Source organism: Psammomys obesus, unplaced genomic scaffold (assembly GCF_907164565.1).
Source record: "Psammomys obesus unplaced genomic scaffold, mPsaObe1.curated_primary_1811, whole genome shotgun sequence".
Lineage (NCBI taxonomy): Eukaryota > Metazoa > Chordata > Mammalia > Rodentia > Muridae > Psammomys > Psammomys obesus.
In genome coordinates this window covers 28,597,329-28,614,664 of record NW_026585504.1, presented here as the reverse complement: position 1 = coordinate 28,614,664, position 17,336 = coordinate 28,597,329, and the positions used below count along the sequence as shown (strand labels likewise).

General features: G+C 41.0%; 1 protein-coding gene across 1 annotated transcript in view; it reads left to right on the top strand.

Annotated features, from left to right (window-relative positions):
- Dcdc1 (doublecortin domain containing 1) overlaps positions 1-17,336 on the top strand; it is a 367,448-nt gene that overhangs the window by 146,751 nt on the left and 203,361 nt on the right. Inside the window, 1 exon segment of the mRNA XM_055602817.1 lies at positions 7,680-7,688. Within this exon segment, the coding sequence (XP_055458792.1) occupies positions 7,680-7,688 (9 nt within the window).

Here is a 17,336-nt window from a genome sequence, read left to right as displayed (position 1 = left end):
AAGGCCTGGAGGGGACAGGAGCTTCACAAGGAGAGCAACAGAACCAAAAAATCTGGGCCCTGGGGTCTTTTCTGAGACTGACATTCCAACCAAGGAACATTCATGGAGATAACCTAGAGCCCCTGCACCAATGTAGCCCTTGGCAGCTCAGTGTCCAAGTAAGGGTTCCCTAGTAAGGGGAACAGGGACTGTCTCTGACATGAACTCAGTGGCCGTTGGTCTAATCACCTCCCCCTGAGGGGGAAGCAGCCTTATCAGGCCAGAGAGGAAGATATTGCAGCCATCCTGATAAGACCTGATAATCTAGGTTTAGATGGAAGGGGAGGAGGACCTCCCTTATCAGTAGACTGGGGGAGGGGCATGGGAGGAGAAGAGGGAGGGAAAGAGGGTAGGATTGGGAAGGGATGAGGTAGGAGCTACAGCTGGGATACAAAGTGAATAAATTGTAGTTAATAAAAATAAATAAATTTAAAAAGTAAGATTACCTGCACCCTGCCCAAAGTTTGGCTGAGTCTCAGCCTCTGCTTTGATACCTCTATCAATGGACTCTTTCAAAAGGCATCTGTGGTAGACTCCTGTCCTGTTCCCTGTCTTCTACTGCTTCCAATGTCTACCTCATTTGTCCTTTTGAATGAGGATTCAGTATCTTCCCTAGGATCTTTTTTATTCTTTAGCTTCTTTAGGAGTATAGATTTTAGTGTGTTTGTTCTATATTATATGGCTAATATCCACTATGAGTGAGTGTATACCATGTGTGTCTTTCTGCTTCTAGGTTACCTCACTCAAGACAATCTTTTCTTGTTCCCACCATTTGCCTGCAATGCAGCCTGTCCTGATGAGAACTGATAAGCTAGGGTCAAATAGAAGGGGATGAGGACCTCATGTATCAGTGATAAGAGGAAGGAAGGTGGGATTGGGAGGAGACAAAGGAGAGGGACACAGCCTGGAAACAAACTGAATAAACTGTAATAATTGATTAAAAAAATAAAACAAAGAGAAGACAAGAAAATGCTAGTATTTCTAAACTGCTGAGAAGCCAGCACAGATAAATACCTTTTATAATTTTTCTTCTAGAAATATTGTGTTTAAGTTCTTGGTGCTTATCTCAAGGCTAAATCTCAATCAGACAAAGAAATTTGTAGAACCAACAGGCCTACTCAACACCTGCAAAATCCTTGTAGCAATGAAATTCTACAAAGTTAAGCTGAAACCTTTTCAAGATTAAAATGCTGGGAAGGACAAAAAAAAAAGTAGGGCTGTAATTTCATTCTACTTAAAAATAAAGTGCTTTTCCATTAAAAAAAAAAACTTGCTATTGATTAAGAGCTAAACTAGACAAGGGATTTTGGTCACCTTAATGACATTTGTGTCATTGTGCCTTTTAATCCACTATTGTATTGGCTGTAGTGCCATGGGGAAAATAACTTTCTTTTCCTCATAAATTCATTGTTAATTCTGAAGAATTTTTATCATATTAGCATGCTATCTTGACAGTAAAATTTTAATTGCAGACTCTGAACTGTTACTTGCACATATTCCCTTTTTCAGCATGCTTCAAAATTCTTTCCACACCAGCAAATAGGAAATTTACAAGCAAAGAAAACATGTTGTATAAAATTTGTTAGAACCTGCTGTGCTATCTAATATAGTAGCTACAATCTGCACAAGAGTATTAAAAATCAGCTAAATAAAACACCCAATGCGTTATAGACCTTCTTGGTTTTAGCACATACAATCCTGTATCCAACCAGACTGGTTAGATACCCTATCCAGAATTCTCTCTCACACGTGTCATGCATTTTCTTGCTTTGAATTCCCACCCCCAGCCCCAAGCGGGAAGGCTCAGCACCATATATTTCTGCCTCTGCTCTATTTAGTTTCCCCATTTGTAACACCGGGTTCATCTCAAGGCATGCATTATTCTTCTAAATCCCAAGAACTCCAAGTTCAACTCTTCGACCGTTAAGGAAGTAGTTTCCAAGTTTGGCTGGATAAAATTATCTGGAGATCATCTGGAAAACACCAATGTTCTCTACTCCTGTTACTTAGAGGAGAACTGGTTTAGTGCCCAGAAGCTGGCTCTAAGCAGCCTGTGAACAATAGCTAAATTGTTGAGTATTTTGAGAACCATTGGTTAAATACTGCCATTATTTTTTCCATTCATTTTCTTCTTGCTATTATTATTATTATTTATTTGCTTTGTATCCCAGTTGTAGCCCCCTCCTTCATCTCCACTCGGTCCCACCCTCCCTCCTCCTCCCCTATATCTCTTCCCTATTCCACTGATAGGGGAAGTCCTCCTCTCCTACTGTCTGATCCTAGCCTATCAGGTCCCATCAGGACTGCTTGTATCCTCTTTCTCTGTGGGCTGGATAGGTCATCCCACCAGGGAGAAATTATCAAGGAGCAGGCAACTGAGTTCATGTCAGAGACTGTCTCTTCTCTCCTTACTAGGGAACCCACATAGACTGAGCTGTCTATGGGCTACATTTGGGCAGGAGTCTAGGTATGGTCTCTATGCATGGTCTTTGGTTGATACATCAGTCTCTATGGTCCATCATGGGCCCAGCTTTTGTTGGCTTTATTGGTCTCCTTGTGAGGCTCTTGTCCCCTCCAGGTCCTTCTATATCTCCCTCCTTCCATAAGTCTCCCTGTGCTCTGTCCAAAGTTTGGCTGTGAGTCGCTGCATCTAATTTGATCCCCAGCTGGGTGGAGTCTTTTAGAGGATGTTTGTGGTAGGCCCCATCCTGTTCCGTCTCGTCTACTGCTTCTGGTGTCTATCATATTTGCCCTTCTGAATGAGGATTGAACATCTTCCCTAGGGTCATCTTTGTTGTTTAGCTTCTTTAGTTCTGTAGATTTTAGTATGTTCATCCTATATTATATGGCTAATGTCCACTTACAAGTGAATACATACCATGTGTGTCTTTCTACTTCAGGGTTACCAGTAGGCTTAGGTTTTTCACCAAACCTACTTTATTTAAGGTTCTTAAGTACTTTTACCTCCCTTTCAACTCCCCACCAACCTTAGGTAGGAGATTAATAGGGAAAAGAGCTGTAGTCCTCTTTTATTTACTTTCTACTGAATAGGGTCTATGAGTCCTTAGGAGATTACCAGACTCAGTTGTCAGGATACCAGCAGTCCAGTCCAAAGCAGCATGAAGCAGCAACATGAAGTCAGAAAAAGCCTCAGGACAGTTGGATTGCCCAGAAAAGCTCTCGGGAATGTTTCTCTCTGTCAAGTCAAGTGTCAAGGCACAAAGACCAGCAGGCCAACGTCGATCCAAAAAGCGACTCTTACTTTATGTAGGTCGTCTCTTCAAAGCCTACCCAGGGATGTTCTCAGCTGGTCAAAGTCATGGCCCTGGCATGAGGGTGCAAAACATCACGTGCCCAGCTTGCAGCAAAATATCACATGACCAAACTGAGTCCAGAAACTTCCTCTTCAGTTACCTCCCTCAGGATGATTTTTTTTTTCCTACTGTGGTATATTTATACAATGGAATACCACTCAGCTATTAAGAACAGGGAAACCATGAAATTTACAGGCAAATACTGCCGTTATTAAAAGCATTTATGAACTTAAAACTGAACTGATCTTATAAAAAGGTAACTAATGCCCATTTCTTTCAAATTATTGATTATATTTTACTGTTACCTGTTCTTTCAGAGTTATTAGTGTGCACAGTATGTATGTGTGTGGTGTGGCGTGAATTCTCTGTTAATGTGCTACAATACATTCCTTCCAAAGTTTGTTTTCAGTCATGACTTGTGATAACTCAAAACTGACCATTCAGAGTTCCTACAGGACAGAGGCTGGTAAATGATAAAAATGAGGACTTGAGTTAAGGTTTCATTGATTATTTGGGATAAAACATGGACAAAATATTTTGTTTTGTTTTAAATACATTTAAAAACATTTTTATTGATTCTTTGTGAATTTTACATCATGTACCCCAATCCCTCTCATCTCCCCATCCCTCCATAACCACCTTTGCAACTTAGATTAAATTTAAAAGTGTAAAATTTCACATTGTGACTTGTACACACAAAAAGTACACAAAAATTGTTTCCTGAGTTATCAAAGAAATCACTCATGACACTAGTAAACAGGAACAGCCACATGGACCTATCTCTGTAGTGTTACTTTTGTTTTGTGGATAGGAATATCAATTGATGTTCAGGCCAGAACTGTCCTGTTTTCTAATTTGTAACTGTATGACTACGCAGAAATCAACCGGCACATCGTGTTGGCTCTGTGAAAGCTGCAATAGAGCATTACGTGTTTTATTATTGTTTGGCACTTCTGCGCCCCGTATCTTCATGTCATCTTTCTTGGGCAGGTTTGTGCAAGTGGCTGCAGCTGCTGTAAGTTTATGAGGGCAGTGGTCATGGTTTATCCAGACCACAGCTTTCCACAGCAATCCTCCCGGCCACCTCCTCCTACATTCTTCTGTACTCTGCTGCATGGTGTCCCCTGTGCCCTGGAAGGCCTGACATAGCTATCCCACTCTGAGCAGGTGTTGGACATTTGCCATCACATCTTTAAGTGTGACCCATGCATCCGTAATTTTTAATTTCTTCTTTAAGGATTTTGTATGTAAGTACTGTATTTTTTTTAATCATTCTTTCTCCCTTTTCTGTCTCTAATTCCTCCTGTGTTCTTCACGTTCCTTCTCATACTCATGGATTCTTATTCTTTAATTATTAGCATTACATGTATGTGTGTATTCCTTAATGATAAGCATATCACGTATGTGCATATAAATTTATAAATACGATGTACTTACATAATTTTGTGTTGCTCATGTGTTTCGGACTGACAGTGTGGGACTGGCTAACACAGCAGGGGGGCTTGTTCTTGGAGAAGACAGAATCTCCTTCTCTCAGCAGTCATTAATTTCCTGTAGCTCTTCTTCCAGTGCTGAAGTCTTATGATAGTTCCCCAATCCTCACTGGCATGCCAACTGGTATCATCATTTTTTAGACCTCGTTTAGGTGTGGCCGTATCGTTGAGATTTCTTGGGTGTAGCCTCCCTGTTGTATATAGGACGCTGTATTGCAGTAAACATCCTGTCCTGGTCCTCTGGATCTTACAGTCTTTCTGCCTTTTCTTCTGTGATATTCCCTGAGCTTTAGGTGTATTGGTTGTGTTGTAGATATAACAGTTGGGGCCGGGTATCCCACAGTCATTAGTCCTCTTCATTCTAAGCAGTTGTGGCTCTCTGTAATTATCTCTGCTGGGGGGAAAAACCTTCTTTGATGAGGGATGTTAGCTACATTTACTTGTAGGTACAAGGATAAACATTTAGAATGCAGTGAGAAATCATAACAGTTTGATAAGAGTGGCAGTAGTGAGTTCTATTTTAGGGTCGATGGCTTCACAAGCCAAGGTTAGTACTGTAGCTTTGTGGTACCAGGCATAAATTTCCTCCAACTGAGCAGGACTTTAGTCAAATTAGACAGCTGACACTATTGTGCCTTTCGGGATTATATTGCCATTTTAGTATTGTTGTTATTCGTAGGCAATACAGTTGAGTAGGACTAATGATTCCTTTTTTTCCCTTGGTGGCTTGTATAGATCCTGCCTGTACTTAAGAGCTAGTCTCCAGAAAGGAGTCTTTCCAGTGCATTCCTCTGCCATGTCCTTGATCATAAGTGTATGGTGTCTTTAGAAATAGGGTCTTACCTTCAACTTCTGGAGGAAAATGAGTAGCAATGTTTTAGTTAGTCTCTTGGACTTCTATGGCCAGCCAACAAAATGTTCTCCATCTTTTCTATTCATTTTGGTCTTAGAAAAACGTCTGATAAAAATCCATGGGGTGATGAGCCTTCTAATCCTTTCTGTTTGTGTATTTATGTCACTTTGTTTCATAAAAGCTACAGCACAACCTCAGGAATCAATAACTGAAGCAGTCAAGGTAGCATTTCCACTTTCAGTTATGAAGCTATTTGATTTTCCTTTCTTTTTTCCCTTAGTCCTCCTCAGGATTTATTAGTTGTTTATCTCTCCAGAGAATTAAATCAGTTTCCTTTCCATTTGTTTGAGTTTGTCTGTTTTTGTTACTGAGGAGTAAATCCCAGACCTCCCATGTACTAGAAGCACTCTGCCACTGAGCTACATACCAGGCCCTTCCCATGTCTACTGGATTATATTTTCTTTGAAAATTCCATGCCTGTATATAATGCATCTTGATTACTCTCACCCCATGCTTTCCTTTCTTCCTCCCATCATCAAATCACTTACACTCCTCCCTCAGGTCTCTTTTTCATGTTCATGTCTTTTCATTTTGTTTAATGACCCACCAAGTTTAAGCAGGGCCTTTTGCATGACCATGGCTATGTAACTCTCAGTGGAACCTGTAGGGCTCACAGTGTGTACACACCCAAAGATCATTGTTCTTTATTCCTGAGAATCCTGTAGTTGCTAATAGTTCAACAGAGAGGTGTAGGGCCCCATGAGCTCCTCCCATATCCATGATTGACTGTTGAAAGGTCCAGTCTTCAACACGCGCAGGATAGGCAACTGCAGCTTCTTCAAGCTCACTATAAAAGTGTGACTGTGCCGTGGCCAGAAGACAACCACAGTTGCCCCAGAAACAAAAGGGTCATCTGGGCCTGCTATAAACAATATGATAACTTAGAGGCAATATCTGTCCTATAACTGTTCTGTCTACTAAGGCTGAAGCAAGGAAAACTAGAATGCTGAATGGACAAACAGCAACTATCAAAAACCTATCAAAAGACAAGCAATAGCCTCACAGATGAACTTCTCTAAATAATTAGAGTATAATTAACACCAGTCATTCTAAAGCTCTTCCAAAACCTAAAAAGGAGAGCATGCATGTTAGAACATCAGCAGGACCATGATATCAAGTTATGACAAAGGCAGCATAAGAAATGGGAATACAGAATGATAAAGGACAATACATGACAATTGTCTGATGAATACAAATTTTAAAATTCTGTATCATACACAAACATGTCAAATTCAACAGGACAACAAAAATATCATAAATTAGAACCAAATAATATTTACTCCTGAAATTCAATGATGACAACATAAGAAATCAATCTAAGATAACATGTATGTAACATATTATAACAAAGTAAGAGAGAAAAGCCACTTGATATCTCAAAAAACACAACATTCAGTATCCAGTTATGATTAAAAACACTCAAAAAATAAACATAAATGCTTACCTCAATACAGTGAAGGCCATATATGAAAATCCTACAATTAACCTACTCAGTGGAAACAATTTGAAAATATCTTCTCTAAGATCTGATGTCAGGAAAAGGAGATTAACCCTCACTACTTCTATTCAACAGAGCACTAGAAATACTAGTCAGAGCAATTAGACCAAAAAATGTTTCAAACTGCAACTAAATTGGAAAAGAAAAAGTAAAATTAACTCTATACACAAGTGATGTGGTCATAAATGGTAGAAAACCTTAAGATGTCAGCAAAAATCTCTTGGAACTCACCAATGAATTCAGTAAATTTCCATGACACAAAAATATGGGATTTCTATCTATACTACCAATGAACTAGCCAATGATGAAATTAAGAAAACAATTCTTTTTGCAACAGCATCATGAAAAGCAAAGTGCTTAAAAAATGTAACCAAAGAGGTGAAATAAATATATACACTCAAAATGATAAAACATTGATACAGAAATTAAAGGTGACAATATGAATGGGAAAAACCACCTATTCGCTGATTAGAAGAATTAATCTCTTTAAAATATCTACACTACCCCAAATCACCCACAGATCCAATGTAATTGCTATCAAATTTCAAAGACATTCTTTGAAGCAACAAAAAGGCAGTCATAAGAGTCATGATTCCATGAGACTGAAGACCCAAAGCAATATTAAGGAAAAACAAACAAACAAAAACATAGCCCAACAGAAACATCTTTGCAAACTACACGCCCAACAGGATTAGTATGTAGATTACACAAACAACTTAAAAAAAAAAACTAATCATAAAAATAACACACAAACAACTCAGTCAATGGACTAATTAAATGAGCAGAAAGTTCTCAAAAGATGAATTCCAAATAGCCAAAAGACATGAAGAACAATCATATCACTGAGTAATCAGAGAAATACAAACTCCAAGAAGATTCTGTCTCACCCCAGGTATACTAGTTCTTCATATTTACCCTCAAAGACTCCACATCAAGGCATCACACTCAGGTTTACTGCAGCACCATTTGTAACAGCTAAATTATGGAACCAACCTAGGTCTCCATCAACAGAGGAACAATAGTGAAAATGTGTTTTATAAATACAAGGGGGTTGTTATCATTACCAAGAGTGAAGTTGGTTACTTGAAGGAAAATGGATACCACTCTGGAGTAATCTAAAGTGAGGCTCAGAAAAACAAATATTATATGTTTTCTCCCATTTGCAGTTTCTAGATCTTTTATAGTCATATACAATCATGCACAATAAAATGAAAATAGAGGTAAGATAGTTAAGAAACAAAGTGGCCAAATGGGAGGGAGTTGAACAAAGAAAAGGGTGTGGGCAATGAGTATGGGGAATACATTCAATATGTAACATATACCTAAACAAAAATTAAAATTAAAGTCAAGCAACTGAATAAGCAGCAATAGCCATCATCTGAACACAGAATATTGGTCCTCCCTAGGGACTGGGTGCAGAATGTTCAAATCTAGGGCAGTTTTCATACTGTAGATGATGCTTTACCATCTCTACCTAGTTGTTCATCCTCATCCTGTTCTTTTAGGTTAGCCTTAACAGTAGAACCTCTTAAAAAGACACATCATTTCTATGTTTCATGTCTTACTTTTGCCAGTACATGGTCTACTATTATGCCAAGTTTTAAAGGACAGTGTACAGATACTGATTCTCATTGTGGGAAAGTCCTCGTTTTCCTTTTTAATTAAAACACAACAATTTTGAGGTATTTCAGGATAAGAGTTGTATGGGCTGTAATCCTATTATCCCCATATTCATGCCTTATGTCACAGCACCTACAATTCGTACCCTTGTCTGTGTTGTTGGCATTCTGTGGCTACTTCAATTTATGATCTTTTTTGCGGAGTATTCCTAATGTCTTCGCCTTCAATGGTTGCGCCTCTATGTACTACCGTGTGTCGGGCTCTTCAGGCAACAGGTGTGCCACGCACTCTCTTATTTTCCTAGCCCCCCACCCCCTCCATATCCCTACTGCTGCCAACATGCCTAGCCACCAGAGGAGCATCTGCTGTTGCCATGGCTCACTGGCTTCCGCCTTCCTGGTCCTATGCTTTGCCTGCAGCTCCTCCCACTCTTCACCCCCGCAGAGATGCTGTCAGCAACGTTATCCTGAGAGATCCGGGTGGAAAGGATTGATGGGAAAGGGTATTAGCAAATCAGTAGGGGATGGTGGGAGGGGGAGCAGGTAGTAAGGTGGGTGATTGTGTCAGAGGATTGATGAGCAAGAGCGAGCGATGTGTGAGTAGGTGGGAAAGGCATGGGGGAAGTGGAAGGTGGGCGCGCAATGTCTTTTCACTGGAATCAGTGCTTTCACACACAATTGGCTACTGACGCTCTCTGGGTTGCCTTCCGCTTAGTGCTATGGAGACAGATCCAGTTTCTGTGGCACCTAACGCTTGTAAAACTTGGGCATGAGAGCGGGCTAGGCAACGAGGGAAGCTCTTCCTAGGATCAGGCCTGAACGTGGGCATTTATTTACAATAAGAAAGTAAACCACAAGAATTTTGTAGTGACTTATACACAGGTTTTTTTTTTTTTTCCTCCTGGGCCCAATATAGTGATTATTTTCATGTAAGTAGAAGACAAAGCTAATGTGTCACTCTTCTTGGCCATATACCAAATTTCCATCATTGTGCGCTGTAAACTGATTTATATTTTTATAAATGGGCCAGTTTGGTTGATGGAATAAAGAATGCTGACTTTTATTTAGGGCATCCCCTGGCCTTTCCCGTGCCCTGGACAATCAGATGAGCTGTATAAACAGCACAAGAGCCACCTTGAAACTGTTTAAGGTCTGCATCCCTTGTCTGAGGTCACGTAAGCAATTTTAAAGCTCTCTGAGCGATTATTTGCATTAATAAGCTTATTTACGTATTTAGATCTCCGTGGATCAATTTAATGCCTAGAAGGAGATCGATGCTGTCTGCTATCTGCAGATAGATGGAACCCATCCCGGGTTTCTTTAAAAAGAGGTGGGGTGGCCTCTAACCTTCACTCCGCATTTATATTATGTCATTGTTTCCACTGTTTTTTTCTTGAGTTCTCTCTTTCCTATCTGACCATTTCACACAAAGCATGGGTTTATAGGCCGCGAGAAGCTCCATTTCACCTGATAACTGAGGAAATCTTAGTTCAGAATTTCAAAATATTAAATAGTTGTAACAGTATTTGTCACTGTGGTTTTGAGAAGTGTCTTTAAAAGTTGGGCCAAACGTGACAGAGGTAATCACTCCTCTTGCAGAGAGTACGCAGGAGCAGATCAGTTGGGTTCCTGATTTTACAGGTAAGGAAACAAACACTGTGAAGCTCCGGAGGATACGTGTGCCCTCCAAACTCCTGACTGATAGCAACTAGCAGTGGGCCCTGAGTTTCCTCACCCACATTCGCCCACATGCTCTTCTTCCCAGGGCCCCTTTTGCTGACAGGCATCTGCAGCCAGATGAAAATCTCTGCGCTCCGGAAGATCCAATCTTCTCTTTCCCCGCGCGCTGAACAGACAGCTTTGGTAGCCGACTCCCGGGAAAGCAATCGGTGCTGGCATTAGCTCCCATGCAGCGCGTGTTGTAATGAGACAGGCTTTCCCTGTGCAGCGCTGACATCCTAGAAGGTGCCCAGAGAATTGCCAGGTGGGCAGTCAGCAGGGAGAGTCCACGGGCCAGAGCTGTATTATGGTCCCAGCAGTGACTCTTACTAAATGAACCACTGAACCTTACTGTTGCCGGTGCTCGCTCGCTCGGGGAGATTGTCCTTCTCCATAGCAGTTAATTTGTTTTTACCTCTCAATTAGCTTTTTCACAGAGTGTTTGATATGCTCAAGTTGCTAAGACTCCCTGCCCACATATGTTCCCCTCCCCGGCATTACCCATTGACATCTATGTTAGTCTGACTCATCAGCAGCATTTCCAAGCAGAATTCTTTTATCTAAATAGCACATGCGTGAAGATTGTCCGCTATCTGCAAATGAAGTGATACGTTCAAACCTGCTTAGCATTCTACAGTTTTGTGATCTGAAAATGGATTATTGAAGATAAAAATGCTTTTCTATAAATGGTGCTTGTATAAGTTTTGGTTAATGGAAGCAGCTATTCACATTAGGGGAAAGATACTGTCACAGGCATATTCGTTCAAATAAAAAAAAAACAATTAAAAAAAAACCGAATAGCGTTAATAAAATTTGGGAGGTAGAATTGTGTGACTACGCTTGGCTCATCAAAAGTTCCCTAGCAGTCTGTTAAAAGGAATATATGGAACCTTTTATTGACCAAACCCTTGTATATAATACATCATATTACACACAAACCAAATACCAGATACTCTAATGCAAGTTAAATACAAATTTAGGCATTAAATTAATGTGATCAGAGTGAAAATCCTGTTCTTTTTCCCCCTCTAGAAAGTCTAATCACAAAGGCTCATTAAATTTCCTGGCTGGGGACACGGTAACCCAACAAATTGCCTAACTGTTGATTTAGAGTAGTCATAGAGTAATTGTGGTGAGAATCATAATTGAATAAAAGGATGATTTTTTTTTTTTGTAGGACTGTTCACCATATTTTAGACATTTTGCTTTGTCCATAGTTAAGTACAGAACTGGAGTGAGAGAAAAAGCCCTGATGGAATGTAACTGCAGAGACTTAGAGAAAGCAATTCAGCCCTTCTAGGGTTGTTGTGGAGCAGATGAAGGCCATTTTGCAGACTTCACCAATGACTTAATTAGGGTTTTATTGCTGTGAAGAGACACCATGACCAGGGCAACTCTTTTTTTTTTTCCTTATCAGTTACATTTTATTAACTCTGTACCCGAGCTGTGTCCCGATCCCTCATTCCCTCCCATTCCCTCCCTCCCTCCCTCCTCTCCACCGTGCAGGGCAACTCTTATAAAGGAAAAAATTTAATCGGGGCTGGCTTGCAGTTTCAGAGTCACAGTCCATTGTCATCATGATAAGAAGCATCGTGTCATGCAAGCGGATGTGGTGCTGGAAAAGGAGCTGGGAGTTCTACACATTGATCCTCGGACAGCAGCAGGAAACTACTGACTTGAGCAGCTGAGGTCTCAAAGTCCTCACTCACGGTGATGTACTTCCTTCAGCAAGGCCAAATCTGCATCAACAAGGCCGCACCTCCTAAGAGTGCCACTTCCTAATGGGCCAAGCATGCAAACACAGGAGTGTATGAAGGCCATACACTCACAACCTCACAACCATTTTCCACTTTCCTTTGCTCTCCTGTCATTCTTATCCCAATCTTGGCTTTCGGGTATCCTTTGCTTTTATTTCTACCATTTCTTCAAAATTTGCCCTTAGGGTATATGTTCTCTAAAGGTAAGGTAGTTTCACAAATTTTTTGGACAGTTCCCCCCCCCCCTTGGAACCGTTATTTAAGACAGATGAAAGAAAGATGTATTGTTTGAGGCCATTGGATTTGATCTCCCGCTGACTCTTGACTGCTTGTTCACCAGCCTTAATATGGTCTCAATGAGCTGAGATTGACAATCATAGCCTATAATGGGATCAGTAAGTAATAATTCTGAATCTTGTTTTCTCTTGTACGTCTGAGGTACTTTAATTGGGACAAAGGAGTGAATCTTTAGCTGGAATTTTATTCCTTGACAAAATGGTGGGGGGGGCTACCTTGTGGTTCAAATCTTTTAGCTCACCCCTAAAATCTTATTTCATGGGTAGCCATCTACTTTCTGTACTTCTAAATGGTAGGCTTTGCTGAAACATAGACTTGATTCTCTTCTTAAGTAGCCATTCTGGTTGTTGGAGGGGCTCAGGCGCGTGACGGTGTGTTCTGCACTCTGAACTGCATTGTGTGAGCCAGATGCCACGCCAACTGGTCCATCTCTGTAGGACTGCGGCACCCATCCCCCACCCCGACAGCTCCATTCTTCCTGAACAGTTGCCTTTAGCAGAAAGGAGTGCCTTTCCCTATAGAGGGGCCACCACCTTCAAGGCAGCCTACATCCAGCTTTGTCTGGGAGAGAGCTTCAAATGCACGGCTCTTGAGTCTTGACTCTGAATGTGGTTGGTTTTAGGTGTGGGCCACTCTAGCCCCAGCAGTCAACTTACTTCAAGGAACTTACTTCACTTCAGTGCCTGATGCCAGAGGACCCCAGTGCAAACAACGAGTAAGTTTATTGCAACATTTTAAATTATATCCACCTGAAATACAGCGGGTGATTTTTTTTTTTTTTTTTTTGGCTGTATTATCTATCTGCACAGACCTCTCAGTGTAAGTCCTATTGCTGTGCAGCTCGTGACTTTTGGCAGCACGCTGCAGGGTCATTTTTCTATTATTGCCTCTTGACAGCATCACACCCTGAGGCATTTTGAAGCTCAGGCACTTGGCCTTCTGCTCACACCATAGAGGGCTTCCTGGGTGGTCTGCCCACTGGGTAGAGTAGGAAACCTGCTGTTCCCCAACAGCTAGCTCTTAACCAGACGTATAGTATTAAGAGCCAGATAATGGCACTGAACAAGGGCTTCCACGGCCCAGAAAGAGATATAGTAAGTGATGCCAAGAAATCTTACCAAAGAACGGTACTGACTCAAAAATCCCCATCCAAGTCAGCTAACTCTATATAATTTAAATCTGACTCACTGTCTCTATGATGCGTTTGCAATCAATGAAATTATTTTGGTATTTATTGGCATAGGCATGCCTTTACAAAAACTGCATGTGAAGTTATATTCATGTTGCTTACTTTACATCTATAGATGCAGAATTCGTATTTCAGCAATATTAGCTTAGCCATCAAGTTTATTTCTCAGTGCCACTATCAAGCATCAATCAGCAAGTAACACTACTCTGGAACAAACAATAAAAACTGACCAGTTCTTAATCATTCCCATGGAAAGTATTCTGGTTTTAGCCACTGTTGTGTACCTTTTTTATTATCCTAGCCTCTATAGTCTATTCCCAGACAAGTACTCATAATGATCTTTTTAAAACTGTCAGCTAGGTGGGGAGATGCTATCTGTTAAAGGTGTTAGTGGCATAAGCTTGATGGGTAACCTGAGCTCTGTCCCTGAAATCCAGCCTTAAAAAAAGCTGGGTTGTGTACATCTGCTATCCCAGCCCTCATGGCAAGATGGTTCAGGAGAACATTTCAAAAGCTTGCCATCCAGCCAGCCTGGAGGACTCAGTGAAGCATGAAAAAGAACAAGAGGGAGAACGTTGTCTGGTGATGTCCACATGCCCACCATGGCCCCTGAGCCACATCCTGTATGGACTCCACTGTTACATTCCAGTGACGCCACATTTTTTTTTTCTTCTTGGCCTTTTATCTGTCTGTTTTTCATGTTTGCTTCTCTCACTCTGCTGCAGTCACGGTAGCTTCCTTACTGCCCCTGGAGCATGCCAGACGTTTCTGTTTCTGTGGACTTTTCTTTGCTCTGTGTTTTCCTCTGTTACATTGCCTTTTTTCCAAGCCTACCTGCTTGTCTCTCCTTCTCACTTCCTAACCATTGTTCCAATAGGGTCTGTGTGATCATCTACTTACTATTATGCCCACCTCACTCCCTGGCACCTGCTCTACAGCAGTTTCTTCTTCAAGTAGCACTTACCACCCCCACCCTTACTCAGAACAGCATGTAAATGAAGCTGATGCTTAACCAAGTTCTTCAGACACAGCACGCACGAGGAGGCCTATTTTGATTATACAGGTGCTCACATGAGCATGTACACCTATACAATTTGTAAACACAATATATTTTAGCTACAATCAAGACTGTTACCTCTTTAAATCCAGCTTTTTTTTTCCTCTTCTTTTTCATGCTCTCCCTTGTACCAAGTTGTATCAGAGTTGCTATGGCATTTCTGAGGTATGGCTCAGGGAAAACTGCTTGGGATATGTTAGTCATATTTCTGTCACTATATCCAAATGCCAGAGTTATAACCAACCTAAATTTTAAAACATGGCTATTCTGTCTCACCATTTTGGGAGTTCCAATCCATGTTGATTAACTCTAAGGTTTTGACCCTGTGGCAAGGAAGCATAACACAACATGTCTGTAAAACGTGGTGGAGCAAGAATGCTTCTGGAGTCCCACTGTCCAGTCAAGGACCTATTAGTCAACCCTGCTCTTAAAGGTTTCATGGCCTGTCAGTAGCACTATCCTGGGATGGAGCCTTTAACACAAAAGCCTTTGCCTGGACACAAGATCCAAACTGTATGTAGCTCAGAGACACATTTATTTTGGACAATGTGGAAGGTACCCAGACAATACACAGTTGAAGAAAATTCACATTTTGTAGATTATAGTTTAAAAAAAAATGATGAAAGTTTTTATAAAATTCACATGTAATTCTCATGGACTTTATGAATTGACTAAACAGTTATGACATCAAGAGAAACCTATCTAATCAATAACAATTGCAATCAGTCGGGTGACAGAGAGGAAGAGACCATCTTAGCTTCCTCCCTGATTTTGGTGAGGGCAGTTGTGCCTGGGCCAAGTGCTGTGTGTTCTTTTTAATAAAATCTGTTATGAAACAACTATGCAAACATGTGATCACAGAATGGACCTTGGATAGCTACTCGTGGGAAATATTTGTAACTTTAATGCTTACAGTGGTTCTTCTGTGTGAGCTTTGAAATGTATGCAAATTGTGATGTCTTGTTCTTCTAAATGAATATTTCGTACTGTGTTTCATTTTAAATTCTGTATTCTTGTTTAAGAAGGCCCAGATAATCCTATACTACTTTAAGTATACCTTCATATGCTACGTAAAGTTCTTACTTAATCTGGGTGTTGCTTGCTGTCTGTCCCTCATTTTATCCAGGAGACAACAATCATCACATTAACAGAGACCCTATACTCTGTTAGTATATGTTAACTGCCTGACCAGTACTTGACATATTGTAGGATCTCAATAAGTATTTTTTTGAATGAATGCATACATCCACAACATTACAGCTAACCATTAGTGTCACCAAATTTAACTCTGCTGAAGAAAATTTCATATCAACATGAAAGAGAATGAATATATTATGCCACAGAGACCACATTTGAAATCGCCATGCTTCATGTGACCAGGGAAGTAGAGATACGCTCCTATCCATTTGTTCTGTTATCAGGAGCTATGTTTGTCAAAGGGATCCAGATTATTATTTTCTAGGTTCTACTACCTAGAGTGCCAAGGCTAGCCCTGACTGTTTGGGGCATTGTCTTGCTTCGAGGGTGAGAGATCAATTTTAGAGCTATAGGAAGTGAGGCCATGCTGAGCGCCTCTAGGAAGCTATGTCAGTAGCTGCTTTTCTTAAGCCAACTATGAAGCGATAGGAAAGGACGCTTTCATTTGCCTACACCTCTGAACGCTGCACATTAGAAGCAAAACACTTGTCACACAAATGAAGGATTAACGAGCATCTTGAGACTGGCAGCATGAGTAGCCTCGTTCTGTGCGCTTAAAAACCAAAGGCATGCCCTTGGGGAAGTAATGTCAAAGACTTGTGCTTGGAGGAATGATTGCTTAACTGAGGAAGCACCTATTTTTCTTAGGCCCTGGAAAATTTCAGGGAACGAGAGCCAGTGTTCCTGTTTTAGTGCACTACTTCTTTTTCCCTTAGTGGTTTTCCGTCTGTTTGGCTCTTGTTCCCAGACAGAGCAGCAGAAGTCTCATTATCAGCAGTGAACAAAGCAGCAGGCTGACGACGGGGCTAGGTGTGGAGGTCACAAGTGCTCGGATTGGCAGTTAGCGCTCACACCGCTGTTTCCTAGTGTGTTATTCGCAGCAAGCGAATAACTTGACTTGCAGCATCTAGCAAGTCAAGACAAAGGTGCATCACCAAGTTCCTCAGCCTCAGATCTGCCAACCCAAACTGGAGTAGCCACCTTCCCCACCAACTCCTGTGTGGTTGAAGAGTTTCATTTCAGTTTAGAGCCCTGAGAAGATTATTGGAACAGCAAGATTCTCCTCCCACTTCACTCTCCATATCTGCAAGCTTAGGGAAATTGCTTGTTGAGAATCGTATTGTTACCCATAAAAGTAGCTTCTTTTCTTTTCCTTTCCTTTCTTTTGTTTTTCTGACTTTCCTTTCCTCCCCTCCCTCTTTCTTTCTTTCTTTCTTTCTTTCTTTCTTTCTTTCTTTCTTTCT